Below are 19,124 nucleotides of genomic sequence, written 5' to 3'. Positions count from 1 at the left end.
GGAGGACTGCTCCAGATATTCTCCTGACCTGGCTGTTCACATATGCACACACAGCAGGAGGGGGGGTGAGGGGGTGAGCGGACAAAGCAACAGAGTCCGCTATACGAGGCTATAATGAGAAAAATTTGCCTTTCAAAATGTGTAATTCGACGGAATCACAATATCAACACAAGAGCGGAGAACAACATACTGGTGAACAGACAATGTGATGCAGCCTTTTAACTATGTCCACAGAGATCTGGTGGTTGTAGCCAGTTACAGTATTTAAACGTCACTCACCCCTCCCCATTGGCTCGAGGTGAATTCACCGGAAAACATCCTGCTGCGTTCTCACATCAGCTCACTCGGACTTGCTGTGGAAATAATACGAGGGGTCTGGCAGGAGAAACTCCAGGTGAAGTCCGAGCAAAAAGTTGGCTGTTTTGCGTTCACACATATAGCCTACAGCTCCTCCTGGAAATATCAGGAGTTTTTCAGGAGTTTCTGCGTTGTGCTAAAGACCTATTAGAGTTGTCTTGTTCATTACATAGGAAACCACCATGCATCACCAAGCCCAGTGGTACTCAACCTTGCTCGACTCAGGAGCAACACACCTGTCTTATGGAATAGATCTTCTAAGGATTTATAACTTTTTGGGGATTTTTTTTTTACCCCAAGTAAGACTTAAAAACAACAACTAGTCTGAAAAGAGCTGCATGCAGCTGAGAAGACAAGGGTAGTATCGCAGTATCGCTCCTCTTGGAACATGGTTACCTCACCTTTCACTGAACCTCAGCAGTATTTTTAATAGTGATCTCCACCCCACTTTATCTTTCATCATTTATGATCTATTACCTTAGTCCCTAGTCTTTCTTATCCTGCTACTACTCTTATACAGTACATATGTTTCTAAATGTGTTCGTATTTCCAGTGATGGGCTGTCGTCTTAATAATATAATGACTTCTCACTACCTACTATGATCTTTTACATTTCTTAATTGCCTTTGAGATTCTAGTTTAAAGTTTTGCGGACTGCTCTCTGTTCGGCGTGACCGTTGAGTTGACTATTTATTAAATCCTCGAGTTCCTGCCTTAGCTATGTCTGTCCAAGCACTTAGTTAACATCTGCTATTAAATGTGGTGTATAAGTACAATTATAATCGTTACATGACTATATTATTAAAGAGCCCATATTATGCCCTTTTTTGGGTTTGTATATTTAATCTATGTTCCTACTTTTGTACGTTCACAATAAGTCAGAAAAAAGTGTCTGTTTTCATGTACTGCTCCTCCTTGCTCCCTCTACGCTCTGAGTCCGTCAGCTACACTCTGTTGAGCCCACACTGTTAGACCCCACGTGGGCCAAGTCTGCTCTGATTGGTTTGCCGATCCGCTCTGTCGTTATTGGTCAGTTGTTCAGCACGCTTCTCAGAAATTTCAACATGAGCAGCAGGGCTTGCCACGAGCCAATGGACTTAGATCAGTGATCTCACACTGACAATGACGTCGGATTTAAAAAAAATTATCGAGGGGGGCTAGAACCGAGCGTTACATGCAGCTAATGCTACAGCTAACAGGAGGAGGTAGGAGAAGCCACGTTTCCGTGGACTTTGAATTTTTGCACATAGATGTACCTAAACATGCACAGGACACTTGGAAAACACACTAAAGAGCATATAAAACCAGAAAAAGCATAATATGGGACCTTTAAAGCTATTACTAATAGCTAATATAGTTATATGGACCATGCCGGGTCTACCTCGTAAAAGAGACTTAAAAATGTGCTTTCAACCAAAAAGGTAAGGCCGTTAGCAGCACACATATCTGCAGGTTTGAGTATGCTAAAGCAGACAGATGGAGAGTCTGCTGGGAGGGGAGGAGCACAGAGGTAAGACATATGTACTCTTTTAAAAGCCCTCTGGCTAACCCACTTTGGTTGACCCTCACATACCGCACACATGCACACACCTTTCCACAGAGAGATATCAATTAAACCCATTCACCGAGTCTCTTCTGATGAATACATAGTGACCCTTACCTCCTGACTGCTTCAACCCTGCAGCCATTCTGTTGTTTAGTTCTGGGAGGAGGCATGCATGTCAGCAGTAATAAGTCAGTGTAAATGGATTTATTCTGTTTTTTACGAGAGATGTCAGAATTAAGTTATGATTACAGGTTTATATTAACATGCATTTTTTATGATAGTTATTCATTTATCCAGAACTATATGCTGTGCACCAATTAGTGAATGTCAGTATGCTAAAACAGCAATAAAAGTTGGTAACACGGTACATCGTCACATTATCATGTTAGCATTTTCTTTGTGAGCGGCTGATGTTCGCATTTAGCTGCAAGAACGTCAGTACCTACTTTACAAACATTCATTCTTGAATATGTCCATTTATTCCCATAATGTGGCCATCACAGTAAAATACAACATGTGACATAATATGTACAGTGTCAAACATTGCAATATGTGACCGCAGACAATGTAACATGTGTTTGGGTGCAACATGCTACACCTGTGCAATATAAGTCTACTATTTGTGCAATATAAAGAAAAGCTACCAAATAATGACAATATACAACACCACTGTCATTTTTGCCACGGTGTGTGTTCATACATTATGTGTGCGCCCGTGTGCATGTGGTTCCTGTGGAATTATTCATCTTTTGTTCTATTCTTGTATTCTTCTGCTTTTTGTAATTCTTGTAACCACAGTTAGAAGTCCAAGTCCAAGGACAAGTTTCCCCACAGGACAATACAAGTTTAACTTGTGTTATTATTTGCCTGTAGGATTTGTGACTGCACTGCACCCATGAAACTATTCAGCTTCAAATTAAGATGAAAACAGTGGCAGAGGTGTGTGTTGCCAATGTAAAATACAGTTGTGACATACTGAACATAATTCACATACTCTGCCTTTCCTGGACTACCTGTGAAGGTTTTTTGTAAGTGGACAGATTAGAATAATAAATAGAATTGTTCTCAACAAAACATATCTTTATTCTCATAAACATCAGGTTCTTCAGGAACACAAACAGTCACAAGCACAAACATTTTCAGTCTTTTTTTTTTGGACACAGAGTCAACATCTTAAGTGAGCAAAGCACGTTATATCACCTAATGTGGGATTTTTCAGTTCCTGACTTGTGCTGACAGTAATGTAATGTTGTATTATCTGAGAAAAGGAGAGTCTGACCCTTAATTCTGTCACTTCCTGGTTTGCTACGAGGGCTTGAAAACAAAGGACAGTTCACTGATCAACACTCAAAACATGGTTTTCAATGAACCGTAGTACAGTAAACCAACTCAGTGCGACATGTCCACATCAGTGCTTTGCCCTTCATTCACAGTCCTACGCTTTGTGTCAGACACATAAGGGCAGCTCTGAATGGCTTTTGTTGCCTGTTTTGGCAATGATAAATACATCTTGTCCCCCCCCCCTCTACATGTGACAGAACAAAGCAGCTGATTCACTAGTTACTCTATGTAAATATATATATTTTTTCTCAATATATCTATATATTCTATCTATGGAATATGTCTATGTAGCATACATACTGTATATGCTTTTGGTAGGGTTTGTTGAAAACATTCAGGTACATTCACTTGACCCTGTTATGTTTTTTTTTTCTTCATACGAAAGATAAACACAGACAAATGTTAGCAGAGCTACTGGCCATGAAGTAATGGCCTCCTGACCAGGAAACAAGACATTTAGCATCCCCAAAATAAGAAGAAGCAAACAAAACACATTTCTCAATTCTGGTTCTTAAGGTACCAACAACAAGCATAAATATACTAAAAGACCTCTGTATTAATCTATAGTATAAAATAGCATATTTTTCTGGACTTGACAACAGTTTAAATTAGCTCTAATTATAGAGTCTGGATGTACATGGTTCCACAGGTGGGTACATGAGCTGGCAATAACAGGTAGGCGATACCATGTTTTCCTTTGCATCTTTACTAAGTCAACAAAAAGTACTCTGTCAGTGGTTATAAAGCTTAACTGCAAAACTCACTTCTACAATCACTAGTGTGAATAGACCCTTGGCATATCACAGAATACACACATAGGCAATACTCAACAAGTCAAGGAGATAGAACTTGGCCTACAGAGGACTGCACTGACAATAAGCCACATTACGCATGAACACCGAGTTTGTTTTTTTCAGAAGGCCACAACACAACACTTGGTGCTGGTAAAAAGTGTTCCTTCATGGGTCCAGGTTGGCAGAGGACCCCAAAATTGCCCTTAATCACACTGGGAGATTTCAAGTCTCCAGTTTTAGTTAAAGAGCGATTCCAGGATTGTGTTGAAACACTGGTTTTGTTTTTCCCTGTAAAAGTCCAAGGACAATCAATCAATTGTCTGCCAATGTGACAGTAGACAGTGTGCCCTTGTCCATAGATGTAAATTTCTCAGTATCTTAAAAGGCCAGTAAACCCAGATTGATAAAAAATATCATTTTATTTTTCCCATTGTGGTATCAAACCATGCAGATTTGTTCAGTTGAATCAATAAGTGCTGTTTGAGATTGCTGCCTCTAGCCAAATAAAATAAAGGTGATTGGAATTGTGTTGTTGTGCTCCTACTATTAAAACATACTTTTTACACCCAATTCTGTGTAATTTCAGATTTTTTCCAACTTAACAACTGACAGCCATGAATTGCAATGACTACATTTCATATCCAGGCTATCACCCTGTGTTGTTATCTTTCAATGAGGTGGAGGCAAAAAATGTCAAACAGAAGTCTGAAAAAAAAAAACTGAGCACAAACAATCACGTTTTCTGCATGGCTTTGTATCACGAGAGAGAATTTTTCGACTGACATGACCAAAATGTTTAATGTGTCAGCTTGTTTATAAGATACCCTTTTAATAACATTTAAATAAGTAGTAGAAAAAATATTCTGGAAATTAAATATAACCTCATAAGAGGAACAGAACAGAACAAAACAAAACAGTGCAATTCAAATATTGTGAAGAATGCTGTTGTTTATAAAATGGTATTTTGTGACCTAAAGAGAATATCCCTTATAAATTGTAACACAGAGATCCGTTTTCACCATTGGCTTAACTATTTGTTTCTTTTTCTTTTTAATTTCTTTTGGAGTGAGTCCCCTGCCTCACTTGGTGAAAGAAGAATCCAGTGCTAAAAGGCATAAGGGAAACTCTCCATCCCTGTGCTGCTGTTTGTTAACTCTGAGTGTGTATGGGGAGGTCCTACAGTAAGGGCCTCCCTGCCCATCCAAAAGTTAGGCTGGATAGTGTGGACTTGGAGCAGGAGTGTCCAAGTCCCCATCAGCCTCAGCCTCCTCCTGGCCCGAGTACGAGCTCAGGGCATCCCAGAGCAGACCGGGCTGCTCACAGTGGTGGCGACTCCTCCAGTGTGCCATAACCCCCTCTTTAGTCTCCAACACCTCCCTGCAAAGCACGCAATTAAAGGACCCACCTGCTGCAAGGACCCCAAGGCTTCTACCGCTTTTTGGTGATGACGTGGACCCACTGTCTTCCCCCTCTTTTCCACATTGGTGGGACATGATGTGCCTCTTTAGGTTCGAGAAGGAGAAGAACTCCTCATCGCAATTGCCACACTTCACCAGGTTGCGCTTCTCGTTGAGCTGCCGCCAGTAGTGTGCAGCGTGCTTCACTAGCTCATTCTCAGCTGCACGACCATCCCGTACAGGTTGGCCATCTTGGAGTTTGACGTGGACCTCCTCGCCATGTACATAAAGCAAGTGCATCTTCATGTCAGCAAACGTTGGAGTGATGGCCTGGCAGCGACCGCATTTGATCTGCAGCTCCACTGGATCTTCTCGATCCTGCTCTTCTGATGTTTCTGGCAGGTTGACCCTGGTTAGTATAGAAAATATAATGCTTTTTAACAACTACTTTTATATGACTGGAAATAATTTGTCTATTCAGGTTATCAACCATTATATTTTGCATTGTAACATTTTTGCATAAAATATTCTAAGACATACATTTCACAATAAAGTAGTGTTCTTCAGTTAAAGTAATCAATAAAAATCTCACCCCTCTACGGACATATCATCCTCATGATGGCTGATGGACGGCTCCACTGTCAGCACCACCTTGTGGACCTCCCTCAGATGACTGAAGTAGACTCCCACATATCCAAAGGCCTTCTCGCAGAACTCACAGCCAAGGGACCGACGTGGGCGTACCTCAGAGTGGTGAAGCTTCATGTGGGTGCTCAGGCTACCAGAGTGAGCGTAGGCTTTTCGGCAGACCGGGCATACGTATGGCCGACTGTTGGTGTGACTGTTCATGTGGCTCTGAAGGTGATGCTTGAACTGAAAACAGCGGCTGCAGGTGGGGCAGCGGTGAATGGGACGGCTGCCAACAAATACTCTGGAGTGGGTGGCACCTCTCAGGTGGAGTGTCACTGGGGCTGGTTGAGGACAGTCCAGGGCCTTGGATGTGGTAGTGGTGGGGAGTTGATGATTAAGTAGAAGCTCCTGTTCTTGGCCATCTGGTGTGATGGCAGGCAAACTAACCAGTTGGGGAACTGTCTCCATAACCAACATGGGCTTTGGGCGGATGCTACGATACTTCTTCGAAATATCAACTTCCTTTTGTTTGGAACCTGAAACAACTGCTGGTGGTTTCTCTTGGACCCTTCTACGGAAGAAGGATAAGGAGCGCTTCTTTCTGGCCTCAAATGCCAAGATGTCTTCCATTGTCTTTCTCTTTCTGCCCCTCTTCTTGCCAGATGGTTTCTGGAGAGTCCCCAACACAGGCATTAGTGTGGTCTTGTTGTGGGTCAGGAGAGTGGAGTTTGGCACCTGGTTGTGACCCAAGGCCTCCGCAGTTTCGATAGTCTTGGATATAGGATCTACTGGGCTTGGAAGTCCTGCCTGGCCAGAGAAACCCTTCTTCTCTGGGGACAGATTGAGCTTGGCTGCTGGGATGAGGGTGCTCTTCATTTTAGAGTAAGGTAGAATGGGCAGTTTACCCTTGGGTGGGGATGGGATAATCTGGACTGCTTTGCTGAAAATGGCTGGGGACAGGACAGTGATACTGCTCTGGGGCTGGGCTGCAGTAGGTTTGGACTGGCAGAGCCTCACTACAGTCTTAGTTTCCTCTGGAGATTTGCATGGTGAGCTCTTGACAGCAGCAGGAGAATACTGAAGGTTTTGGATAAGGCCGGTAGTAGCAGGTCTTTCAGAGCTGTCAGGCGTTCGTTCTAACTGTGAACCTGGGTACAGGACAGCATTGTCTGGGAGTAGAGCTGTGACAGAGATGTCCGAAGAGGCTGGGTCAATCAGAATTACCTGCTCTGAAGGCTCCTCTTTGGGCACTAGAGTTTCCTTAGTGTGCTTGGTCTCTGGTTGTTGTTTTTTCTTCAATTTTGATGAACCACTCACAGATGTCTGTGCGGGCACAGAAATCTTGGAGGCTGTTTTCAACTTGGCAGCAAGTGGTGGTGATTTGACCTTATCTACAGCCCCCTTGCTCCTGGCTGGCTGGTATCTTGGAATTGGCAACTTGAGGTTCCTTTGAATTGATGGGGTTTGTTGATGTTGTGGCTGCGGTGTCTGAGAGGAGACAGAAGGGGGCAGCGCCACCAGAGAGAAAGTGCCATCCTGACCTGCTATTTGCATCAGTGCATAGTTTTGTGGAACAATAATGGACTTGGGGCTTGGGGCGGTGGTAGCCTCTGGGAGGGCAGAGGGAGGATGGCAGGACAGGACAGCAGGTGAGGGGGAGGGCACCACAGCCGGGGCCTTAGGGGCAATGCTCCGGAACTGAAGGCTCTTCATCTTAAAGGGCTGGACCTAATAGCTACCAACTGAAACAGAATCACAAAAGGAAACTAAGTTTATTATTTGCACACCATCAAGCCTTTACAGCCTTAACTTGCCCTTGTAGCCCTAACTCTCTACTTCATCAACAATAACTCAAACATGGCATCTCTGTGTATGTTTGAAGTCTTATTTCATAAAACTGCTTCATAAGGACAATCTAGATGGCTATTTGACTTACTGTGGTGTCCTCTGCAGGCTTCCAGGATCACATGTATAAATGTGACCTCACTTCACAAGGCCTCAGTGTTTTTCTACAACCCCAGCAGCAGACAGGCAGAATTACAGGCATCTGCACATGTGTCACAAGCTGTCCTATTACCAATGTCTCTTTGGTCACACACAGAACACTCACTCTCCCCCAGGCTAAGGACAGACTGCCCCCTTTGATTTAAACTCAGCATGCTGCCATGGTACATGCTGAGGCTCTTCAGGGGTTCCTCATACCCCCCTCACTTCCTGGAAGGATCAGCCAGTGGAGCGTTAAAGCTGCCCAAAGGCAGTGTCTTTACCAGATGAAGAGGGACTCCCCTCTTTACCTCCCCTCCCACTGACCAGTACTGTAACCTGGCCGGAGGCAATAGGGATGCCACTGAAAAAAAGCCCCAGATATATTTTGTCATCCCCTTCACAAACAATGTTTTAAGGTTCTCCAACAAGAATAGGGCTGTTTCACTCTCTGGGATTACTATTCTGGGGTTGATACAAAATACTGCTTAAGTCTTTGGGGAACCTTTAACCTCAGAGTGAGGTTTTAAACAAGTCTATATTATCCAAATCTACCATAGAGTTTCCATCCATCAATCAAAAGCCACAGGTATGGCTTTAAAAACAAAGGCAAAGCTCCCTTCATTTATATCAATACTGAATCTTTATATCAAAAGGAGGGATAGATTACAGCTGAATTCTTCAAAGGGACTAATTGTAAACAGACTCTAAGGGTTGAAATTTCACATTATGACCTGACTTCAATTACAGCGTTTGATACAGAGTTCCAACTCCCCTCTGTAATACCAATCAGCATAAAGTGCAACAATCTGGACGTGTCATGAGGGCAAATATTTAACAACATAATTCTTCAATGCAAAAACTCTATTTCCAATTTTCAGAGTAGTCTGGGAAAGATTCTTTAAACATGCAGAAATGGAGAAGAAAAGAAAAACCAGAAAAGGGTATATTGTTTAACAGCTGGAAGTGTTTCTGTGCGGAGAGATTATTTATACAGTACCCCTACCGCATTACGACTCCATAAAACTGAAGGTATTCCTTCTCTGTGTGGATAGTTGACTCCAGTTTGACTGTGACTTTGGCTGAGCACAGAGTGGAATAAAACCATGGGATGTGTGTTCCTCTGGGTATTTGTATTTGGCTATAGAAGAATGGGACAGAGGCAACGCTGGGGGCTTTACTCCACCATGTGAAAGTTTACTGTTGGACATAGAAAATGTGTGTATTAATAGATTGGGCAGCAGCCACAATCCTTGTGTGACAGATGATTAGGCGGATGTTATCTAACACCATGTAAGGTAGGTAGAAGTTGGAAGATAAGGCAAGAAGACAATTACATCTTACACAAAGCCTCTCCTGACAATTTAACGTATTAGTATGTAACTGTAGTCAGCAAAGTGATCCTATATTTAATAAGTTCATGTACACCAATGTTTGTATCAGGTACTGTTTTTTAGGCACTGTGTTTACACACATTCTTTAGACAGATGTTGGCATGTGGCAGGAGGAAGAAGGGAAGGGAAGATACAGGGGGAACTGGATATATATGTGTGTATAAAGTGTAAAGTGTCTTGAATTCACATTCGTTTTAAATTGGCGCTACACAAATAAAGATTGATTAATTGATTGATTGAAAGATAAAAATAATCACACTGACAAACAACCCTCTTTTGAATAATAGTTATATAGTCAGTGCATTTGAACCCATGGACTACAGACTTCCCTCAGCTTCCCAGAAGCTATTTTCTGTGGACTATAGAAACAGTCCTTGTGTTGCTCCTTGGAACAGTCAAAGCTTGGGATTGGAATCATACCCGTAAATCAACAGGTAAGATAGTAGGCCACTAGCAAAAGCTTTAGATGACCTTTACAGCATAGCTGTGTACAGGAAAGACCTGCCAGTCAACAATGGTAAAACACACACCCTGAGTTTGACATACTTCTTAAAGGGATTACCTTTGGCTAAGAAATGTATTTTATTGCATTGATTATAAAAGGTATTCCTTAAGTTCAACAGCAATTAAAGCTAGAGCAGGCAATTTACTGTTTCCAACTCACTTTCACTGCCATTCTTTTTTGCATGCTGGCTTATTCAGAGTTATATAGACAGCTCTGCTCATCACAACAAGTGCACAGACAAAGTAGGTAAAAAAAAGACGGGTAAACACTGACGGAAAGGAAGGTCATGCAAAGATTTCATTTTGGCTAAAACAAATGATTGCAGGGACTATAAGGGGCGTGCCCGGCCTGTGACATCTATGGATTGCAGATGTGAGTTTTTTTTCTGTCAGAGAGTTTGATTTATTCACTGTTTTTGGGATGCCAAGAGACTTTCAACAGATCAAACGACAATGCTTCAAAAATAAATTGCCTGCCCTTGCTTTAATGTGGTAAGTGAAGTTAGGCATGTGAGGGAAATCGGCAGACCATGGATTCAAATGCACTGACTGTTGTTCAAAAGAGTTGTTTGTGTCAATATGATTTTTTAAATATCTTTTGCAGTTATTTTCTACCCTGTATTATACCATATACAACAAATATATGTATATTTTACTCTATAAGTGCCTAAAAATCTTTTTTGCAGACATGCACAGAGAACTGCTGACCTGAGGCCTTAGCGGAACATCTTCAAAACATGTTCCCATTTTGTAATTGTTGGCTTTTGTTTGAAGAAAAAATAGAGAAATCAACAATTAATATCCAATGCAAAGCATGTTAAAACTAAAGAGGTCACAATACTTTACAAATCATCTTTCAATTCAGCTATACATCATTTACTTGCATGGCTCAGGGGATACATTGATATAGCTTGTTAACAAAAAGGTACAGTTTCAGTCTGTAACAATAACTTAGACTAAAACCATTTTATACCCAACAGTGAGTGCCATCTCACTGGCCCTGTATGGTTCTAAATGGGTATGGATCACATTAGGGCAAAGGCTGAAATGCACAGGGAGGTCACAGATGCTACTCAATCTGCTGCTGCATTTGAAACGCCGACCACTCTAATCTGACGGGGGGTCAGAGATCAGGGCGAGGGGTAACGCAAAAACCTGGTTTCTGCAGAGAATGGGAGAGGCAGAGAAGAAAAAAAAGGGTGAGGGGTGATCCACAGAGACAGATTATCAGGTAAAGCCAGAGGGGTGAGAGGTGAGGATCTGCTGTTTACGCTGGAGACAGGTCAGGGTTGAGCAGGAGGGCATTGCGGGGACGGCCAGGCATCCACCTGGAATGGAATGGAATGAAGTGGACTGAACAAGCAACACACACACACACACACACACACACACAAAAACAACTTCAGCTCACACCGTCAAACCTGGACCTGGGTCACATGTGGAGGTGATCGAGCCAAGACTGATGGGCTGAGCGGCAAAAACAACCTACCTATTGTTAAGCAGTAATGCTATTTAGTGAGAGGTGAAAGCACTGCTCTGGGAAATGTCAAAACATGGACAGCGCTGTGTTTGGGTAGCTTCTCTGATGCATTCTCTGCCTCTCTCCTGTCCTGCTTTACTGCCAGCTACGATTAAAACTGCAGAGTCCAGCGATTTGCTCCCAGTCTGTGCAGAGTGTGCCAGGAAACAGACACAGGACAACCTGGCCTGTCAGTCAGGTTTTGGACAGTGTTTGTTCAGAGCACAGAAATGAAAAGGTGCAAAAAAATACATGCAAGTATGACTCCTCAGTGAAATACAGTATATCATGGTATTTGAAATAGAAGGGTCCAATGTATTCTGCAGAAGTGGTGCAGTTTGAAGCCTATGAATAATTTTGAATTGGACTTCCTCAACTTTTTAAGTGGACAACCAGATGAACTAAACCAGACATTTCTCCCATCATCATTTAGAATGAGTATGCCCAAGTCAGCCCGCCAAAAGGGGTTCTGTCATTTTTATTGACAAAACTGTTCTTAGAAGTCCTTCACCTTCTTGATTTTCATCGTGAGGAAGAAGTGACAAGCGCGGAGTTCTATATATTGAACTATTTTTACCTGAGAACGCTGTGAGCACAGCACAAGAAAAAGTAGCCTTTTGCACTTAGGATGCTTTAACACCGATCTTCATTGGTTTTGGAGAAGAAATGGCCGCAACCTGCACAGGAAATGTTGTAAGTGGACAAAGGCACTTATACTTGTATGCATTATCATGATAGTTATCTTTATTAAACAATATCTGCATATAAATGAAAAATCTGTTGGTTTGTGGACAATAGTTTGGTAATTATAATATTAGGAGTAATATTGAACAATCATGTGAAAGGATCTGGTTGCTTAGGGGAAAACAGTCTAGAAGAAATCAGCTATATTCCGATGACAACTTAGATCTTTATTAATCTTAAAATATAAATCTGCATTAGGTGCAGATATCAAATCAGACATAACCCTTGTCTCCAAACTGCCAGCTCTATTTTCTATGCCTCTGGCTGCTGGTCAAACTATAAACAACATCGGGTTCATGGAAAAAAGGAAGTGGTGCCCCTTATCCTCGTTATCTGTTGGCTGCACCTGAGAACTGGAAGAATTAGCTGTTGCCCCCGGAAACCAAATCATTTTCAGCCTTTAGAGCCATTGCTTTTTGAGATGATGAGATGATGAGATTTGATATCATTACTGGCATGAATGCTTTAAGTAGTGTTTTCATACTTGTACTTTTTTTTTTACACATTTATAATTTGCTCTTTTATTTTTCTGGAATGAGCAATAAGAAAAACTACAACATCACATCTGTATTGTGGGTGCATAAATAATTCAAGTTTGGTTGAGGCTACATCCAAACCAAACTCCCTGTTAAGTCTGCAGATCGGCCACTTTAGGCCCCGTGTGGTCTGGTTAAATTGCAGGTTTGCGAAGCATTCGGGACGTCAGAATGCTCAGCAATGTGCTCGCAAAGTCTGAAAGTCTGCAACACCGTCCAAGTCCACACTTTGTTTCCAGCCCTTTTTCTCTTGTGGTGAGTTTTAAAGAATCATATCTGAAGTGTTTTAAGGCCGAGGAGGGAGCAGAGAAGTGTGAGGTTTGTTATCTCTCTTGTAGGTGAGAGCATTGCTCATCTGGGACTGAAAGATAGAGCCTGGAGATGGAGGGGGGATCTGTGTGTGTGTGTGTGTGTGTGTGTGTGTGTGTGTGTGTGTGTGTGTGTGTGTGTGTGTGTGTGTGTGTGTGTGTGTGTGTGTGTGTGTGTGTGTGTGTGTGTGTGTGTGTGCCTGATTGAGTGTGGATCTGGGAGGGAGGGCTAAAACCCAGCAGAGGCCAAGCTCCCCCAGGTTTTAGCCCAGATGAAAGGCCAGGATCTGGGCTAGATAAGAGGGCAGATCACGGGGGGTCGGGGCCAGCCGGCTGTGAGAAGCCATGTCCAGCGGCCATCTTTCTCAAATCTCCTCCCTGTCTCTCTCTCACAAACACACTTTCACAGCATGGGGGGGGGGGGGGGGTTAGTAAACCTGAGAGAGTTGGAGAGGTATTTAAAAACATTGAAATGTTCTTTATATATAAGGAAGAAACACTCTGTGAATCCGCCTGTCTGAGGAGATATGAAGCTCATCCCATTAGTTTTGTCCTCCTGAGTGAACTGAAGTGTTATCTGTGCTCGATTGCTTCTCCCTGCACGCATGCTAACTGCTCATCTTTGCTCTCAAGCCTAAGGTGTACAAGTGTGTGTGTGTGTGTGTGTGTGTGTGCGCGCACAAAGGAGCTAGAGTCGGGAGCGAAGGCGGTCATGGAGAAAATGAAATCAGTGTTTGCAGAGGTCCTTGTTTCATCTCAGAGCTCTGCTGCATGAGAGGGCCAAGGAGTGGGAGAGGAGGGACACACACGCACACACGCATACACGCACACACGCACACGGCGATTTAGTAGCTACTCCCCTTACCTCTTCAGCTACCCACAAAAAGGTGCTCCAAGAGAGAACATTACAGCAACATACGGTATTCATGGCATGCGCACAAACACACAACCATATGTCATCCACTGTCACCTGAGCAGATCAATGCAGGGAGAAATCCATTCCAATTAGGATCCCGCTGCTCTGCCTTGCATGTGGATGTAGATGAATCGATATTGAAATCCCACAGCTAACCTGCCAACTCTCTTAGAGAATGAGCTGAACTCAAATCCTTGATGTTTGCTTCCATTACTTACTTAGAAATAAGGACATTGATTTAATAATCACTTTCATTTGTATTTAAACACTTCTCTCGGTATGAATGTTCCGCAGCTAAGCAAAGCGCGTTCCTTCTGAGAGGATTTCAGGATCCCAGGTGTGGCGGGCCCTTATAGATCTCATCAGGAGCAGGAATAGAAATCACACATGTCAACATTTACTTCTTCTTTTTTTTTTTTTTTTTTTAAACAATTCAAAGCCAACACATTCCTATTGTAACTTCAACTATACCATTTCTATTTGTCTATAACAACAGTTCAATTCCAACTTGTTTACATATCCATTCATTAATATCTGCATATGTCCTTGTTACAGATATAATTTAGGGAATTTTTCACATTTCTTTCTGACAAATGAAAAATGTTCTTCATTTATTAAACAAAAAATATTAATAATAACATTAAAAAAGTTACCCAGTTAAAACTGGTTTACAGCATGTTCCTGTTCTGCAGCACACAAAAACAAAACAGACAAATGACAAATGAAACAACCAACAATCAGACTAAACAGCAACTCAGACAATCAGAGGTGGGGGGGGTATGCCATTCATCAAGAGATGTTTATATGCCTGCTTATAATGCCTAACTAAGGTTGTTGTCCTAATAATAATAATAATAATAATAATCTGGGACCTCATTTCAGACTTTAGTGTACGTATGAACGACCTCTGACCATAGCTGTTTTTGTAAGCCTGTACTGGGATTATTGCTTGCGAGAGTGATCTAGTGATGCGTTCCTGAGTGCTGGAGACGAGCTGTGGTTATGGATCTGACAGTAAAACTTAATGGCCTGAATGTTTGTATAATTAGAAAGTTAATGCATATATATTGACGTTGGGATATGTACAATTGCTCAGAAGTTTATTTTGAAAATCAAAAATGGAATTATTGCTCGTCAAAAATTGATTGTAGGTTTCCAAATGATGAACATTGTATCTAAGTGGATTGTTGATCCGTCAGAGTCACTGGAAAAGATACTGTTGATGTATAAAATGGGGAATAGTGTTTTTCACGATCCTTTAATTTCCCCTTGCACGTGTCTGTTTGTGTCAGTCTGAGCGGACTTCATGATGTACTTATTTTGTAGTTTTAAGCCCTCCTTACTTTGTTTTCTTCTTCTCTGGTAATTACTATATATTCATATTTTATTACAAAAGATATTAAAAGAGTTTGAATAGTCTTAATGCCCCCCCCCCCCCCCCCCCCCCGACATGCTGAAATGTAATGTCCTCTAGAGTAAACTGAGTTGCTGTTGGTCAGTTCAACTGGTTATTTGTTCAAAGGGTTCACAGTATCGGTGGTCAGTGCAGACGAGCTGGATCTTCAATTAAAACGAGGCGCTGCCCTTTGAAGGCAGGATGCTGTAAACCCCTGACAACCAATCACCTTTGACCTGATGTCCAACAAGGCCATGTGTCATCCCCAGGAAGCTGTAATGTCTTCAACCAACCGTACTCACACATGAACCAATTGAGCAGAAGACCGACCACACAAACACACAAACACACACACACACACAGTCGCACGCACGACATGGCTGCCGGCTCTGAGTGGCATGGACGTAGAGCCGAGGTGACAGCAGTGTGTCAGAGTGTGTGTGCACATTCAGAGGTGTGTGTTCAAGGTCTCAAGTGTTAACATGCTCCTCCCCCCCTCGGGCAGCCAGCCCCTTGTCAGCCTTCCAGACTCTGCTCAACACTAAACCTTTACCTGACCTTTCCCTCTGCTCTGACATTTGGACCCCGGTGAATAGGTCAAACAGCACTAAACAGTGGTGGAAAAATGGAAGCAAGCTGAAGGAGAAAAGAGGGCAGTCAGAGCGGAGAGAGGTGACAACAAATGGCAAATGTGTCGGAAAGACCCCAAAGTTCTGATCCGACTCAAATTCCCAGGATTTTGTTTCAGAAATGTGCAGTCACTGATGTCAGGAAGTTTCTGAAGCACATGACATAAAAATGTTTTGCCAAGATAGCAGACAGAGCCTGATGCTATAATGGCAGTTATTGTCATTTTATCAATGCTACATTGATTGGATGTATTGACAGTATTATTAATGAGCGTGAGAAAATGATAAACAAAACAGTTGAGACAAACATACTGGTGATGACTCACACTTGAGGTGCAGTGACTTTTCCTGAATATTATCCGCTTGGTTCACACATTAGTTCACCCCGACTCATGTGGATATTTAACCGGGGGGCTGGCAAAAATTCTGGATAGAGTTGAGGTGAAAAATGTGGCTGTTTGCGATCGTACAAGCAGCTCGCCCCCCCCAAAGAATGTGGGTAAAATAACCAAGAAAAACACCTGCGCTCCTGGTCCCACCTTAATGATCACTCACTGCAATGGGAGAACTTTAATGGGGCACTGGAAGGAAGGAAGCTGCCAGCTTGCTAATTTTAGACACTCTGCATCTCAAATGAAACGCAGGAAAAGGCAAAGGGGAGGTGTGGAGGGGCGGGAAAGTTCTCCATCTCTCACTTTCATGACTTTCGGTATCATGTCTTTCTCACTTTCATAACCCCCTGCATCCACTGTGAGAGAGTCTCATCGCTCTTTGATTCTCTGACTCGCTTCTCCCTCTCTTCCTGTTCCCAATCCTCCTTCTCTCGCGCTCTCTCTTCCTCTGTCTCTTCACCTTGTTTTTTTTTCACTCCCTTTCATTCTCACCTCCCTCCCCTTCAGTCTGTACCTGAGTAAATAAACAGTGTTGTGGGGGATGCTAATTAGAGCAAGTTCAGGGACGTGATGAGCCAGGAGACAGATAAACAGCAAGGTGGGGAGGAGAAGAGATGAGAAGAAGGGGTGGGGGGGGGGGTGGGGGGGTGGAGGTAACCCACCCCAAGGGCAACTCAACACAGACACAAACACGTCACCTTAGCGGTGAAGGACAGGCTTTCAACCCAATGTAGGGTAGCTTTGAAAAGATGAGTGTTAGTAAGGTGGAGGACCCATGGTGCTGAGAAGGAGTGAGGTGCACTCAAAGACAAGGGCGCACCTGATGGAGCTGAAGCCGTGATGGGAGGGTGAGGAAACGTCATGCAAACGTCCTTAATGATGGCAGCTACTTTAGAGCAGAGGTCCACCGGTATAAGATCAAAAGAATATGCAGATGATTCAAACCGGTCTTGTCTTGTTAAGGTGAGCCTGAGCCTCTGAAAGCAGGTCAGTGTGAGGCAGCTTGTTCTTATTTAACATGAGATGGCCTTTCTGCAGGGAATACACGGCTGGACGCAAAGGTGAGAGGGCAATGTTACCAACAAGGATGCTTACACTCAGAGACTCTGAAAACACTTGTAACCTTAAATTGAATTCAGATCACCTCTTGAAATAAATATCTGCATGACCTACATTATACAACAGACAACAGAACTAAAGACGCAAGACTTGGAAACAGTTCTGAGTGAAGTTACAAATATGAAGACTTAAACCCATAACCTGGGATTTCCCACATTCTGGATCTCTCTTGGAATCACTTCATTTTTGTTGCTGCTTTTTGCTGAGTAGGGGCTTCATGTGATATCATGTGCAGGGACCTGGATCTATATGAAGTTCTTGGGACATTATTTAACCCAACTAAAAGAAAGAGTCCTGAGGCTTGGGGATTTCAACAATAAATGTCCTAATGAAAGGATAAGAGCTCAGTGAAGACATCCCTCATCCCAATGATGCCCCTTTGGCCTACTGAAAAGTTACATGACCTACCTTATGGCCCCTTAGTTGCCACCACAACCTACAAAGTGATGCCACCTTAAAAAGGCTCAGGCTCTGTTTCTGCGAGCTGGCCATTTAGGGCGCGCTCACACTAGCAAAGTTTTCTCGTACCGTGCTTAAGCACGATTGTCCCCCCTCCCCATTCCCCCCACAAGTGTTTAATAACTGCATTTCAGGAAACAAAGCTAACAATTTGTCCATCTCTACAGATTGAAGATAGATTTAAAAAAATCATCAGATGATATATCGGTATCTGATTTTTTTTCCGTCCCAATATCGGCCCCAAAAATCCATATCGGTCGAGCCCTAGAGAAAATCAGTCATTGCTTGAAATTCCATATTTCTCAAAATAGAACCACTAAAACGGTCTGCACACTCCCCACGTCTTCTAATTACTACAGTTGCATGCTTGAAACCATCTTAAAACTGTGCAAAACAGTTATTTATAATCACTAATTATTATATCCTCATATATATTCAGTACTCTGAGCTGCTCCAGTAAAGTGGCTCGGTGGGCGACAGTGCTGTGCTAATAAAAACAGCTCGACAATGTGTTTGACTGTGAATAAAAAAAACAGGGCGCTCCAGTGAAAAAACACTTCTTTCTTCGCTTTTCTGCCTTGACATAGTCTCCCAAAGTGTGTTTTTCTCGATTCCTGAAGTTTGTTCCTGACGTCTGCCTGTCTGTCTGTCGTATCTCTGTCCACAGATTGAGCCTCTGCTAAGGTGTTATTAAAACTGTAGGAAACTCTGTCTGGCAGGATCAAAGCCAGCCGTGGACTGTAATGATCACTGATGCTGCTGTTAAATTAACCAGACGTGAGCGCTGTTCACTCTAATGGGGGAATTTTGGCTCTGCTGGCAGCGGAGGTGAGCGAGAGAGGCAGTGGACCAGGTACAGGAGTGGACAGAAGACAATGTTAGCAGATCGTGTAAACACCGTCTTTAATGTTACTCCGAGATGTTTCATGATTAAAAAGACTTCTTATGATCCCAGATTAAAGGCAGATTGGTAATGACAGGTGCAGGGGAAACCTTGCCGTTACAAGGACTTGCATAAGCTTTTAATCTCACGTTAAGTCCAGCACAAACACTGATGAAGAGACGGAGAGAGCGGAGGGGATCACGATATATATCTCGAAGAGATAGCAGAGGAGAGGGGAAATGGAGGGAAATGTGATGGCTGGATAGATGAGCTATTT

General features: G+C 42.8%; 1 protein-coding gene across 3 annotated transcripts in view; it reads right to left on the bottom strand.

Moving 5' to 3' along the window:
• Positions 1–2,962: 2,962 nt before the first annotated feature.
• znf438 (zinc finger protein 438) overlaps positions 2,963–19,124 on the bottom strand; it is a 61,228-nt gene continuing 45,066 nt past the window's right edge. For all 3 annotated transcript variants that reach the window (XM_065949022.1, XM_020638583.3, XM_029278200.2), the window contains exons 3-4: positions 6,028–7,807; positions 2,963–5,844 (exon numbers count right to left, since the gene is read on the bottom strand). In XM_065949022.1, coding sequence (XP_065805094.1) covers positions 5,247–5,844; positions 6,028–7,778 — 2,349 coding nt within the window. In that variant the 5' untranslated portion in view covers positions 7,779–7,807 and the 3' untranslated portion in view covers positions 2,963–5,246. The remainder of the gene's footprint in view (positions 5,845–6,027; positions 7,808–19,124) is intronic.

Source organism: Labrus bergylta, chromosome 20, assembly GCF_963930695.1.
Source record: "Labrus bergylta chromosome 20, fLabBer1.1, whole genome shotgun sequence".
Classification (NCBI taxonomy): Eukaryota; Metazoa; Chordata; class Actinopteri; order Labriformes; family Labridae; genus Labrus; species Labrus bergylta.
Note: the sequence above shows the minus strand (reverse complement) of the source record. Positions and strands in the feature narration are given on the sequence as shown.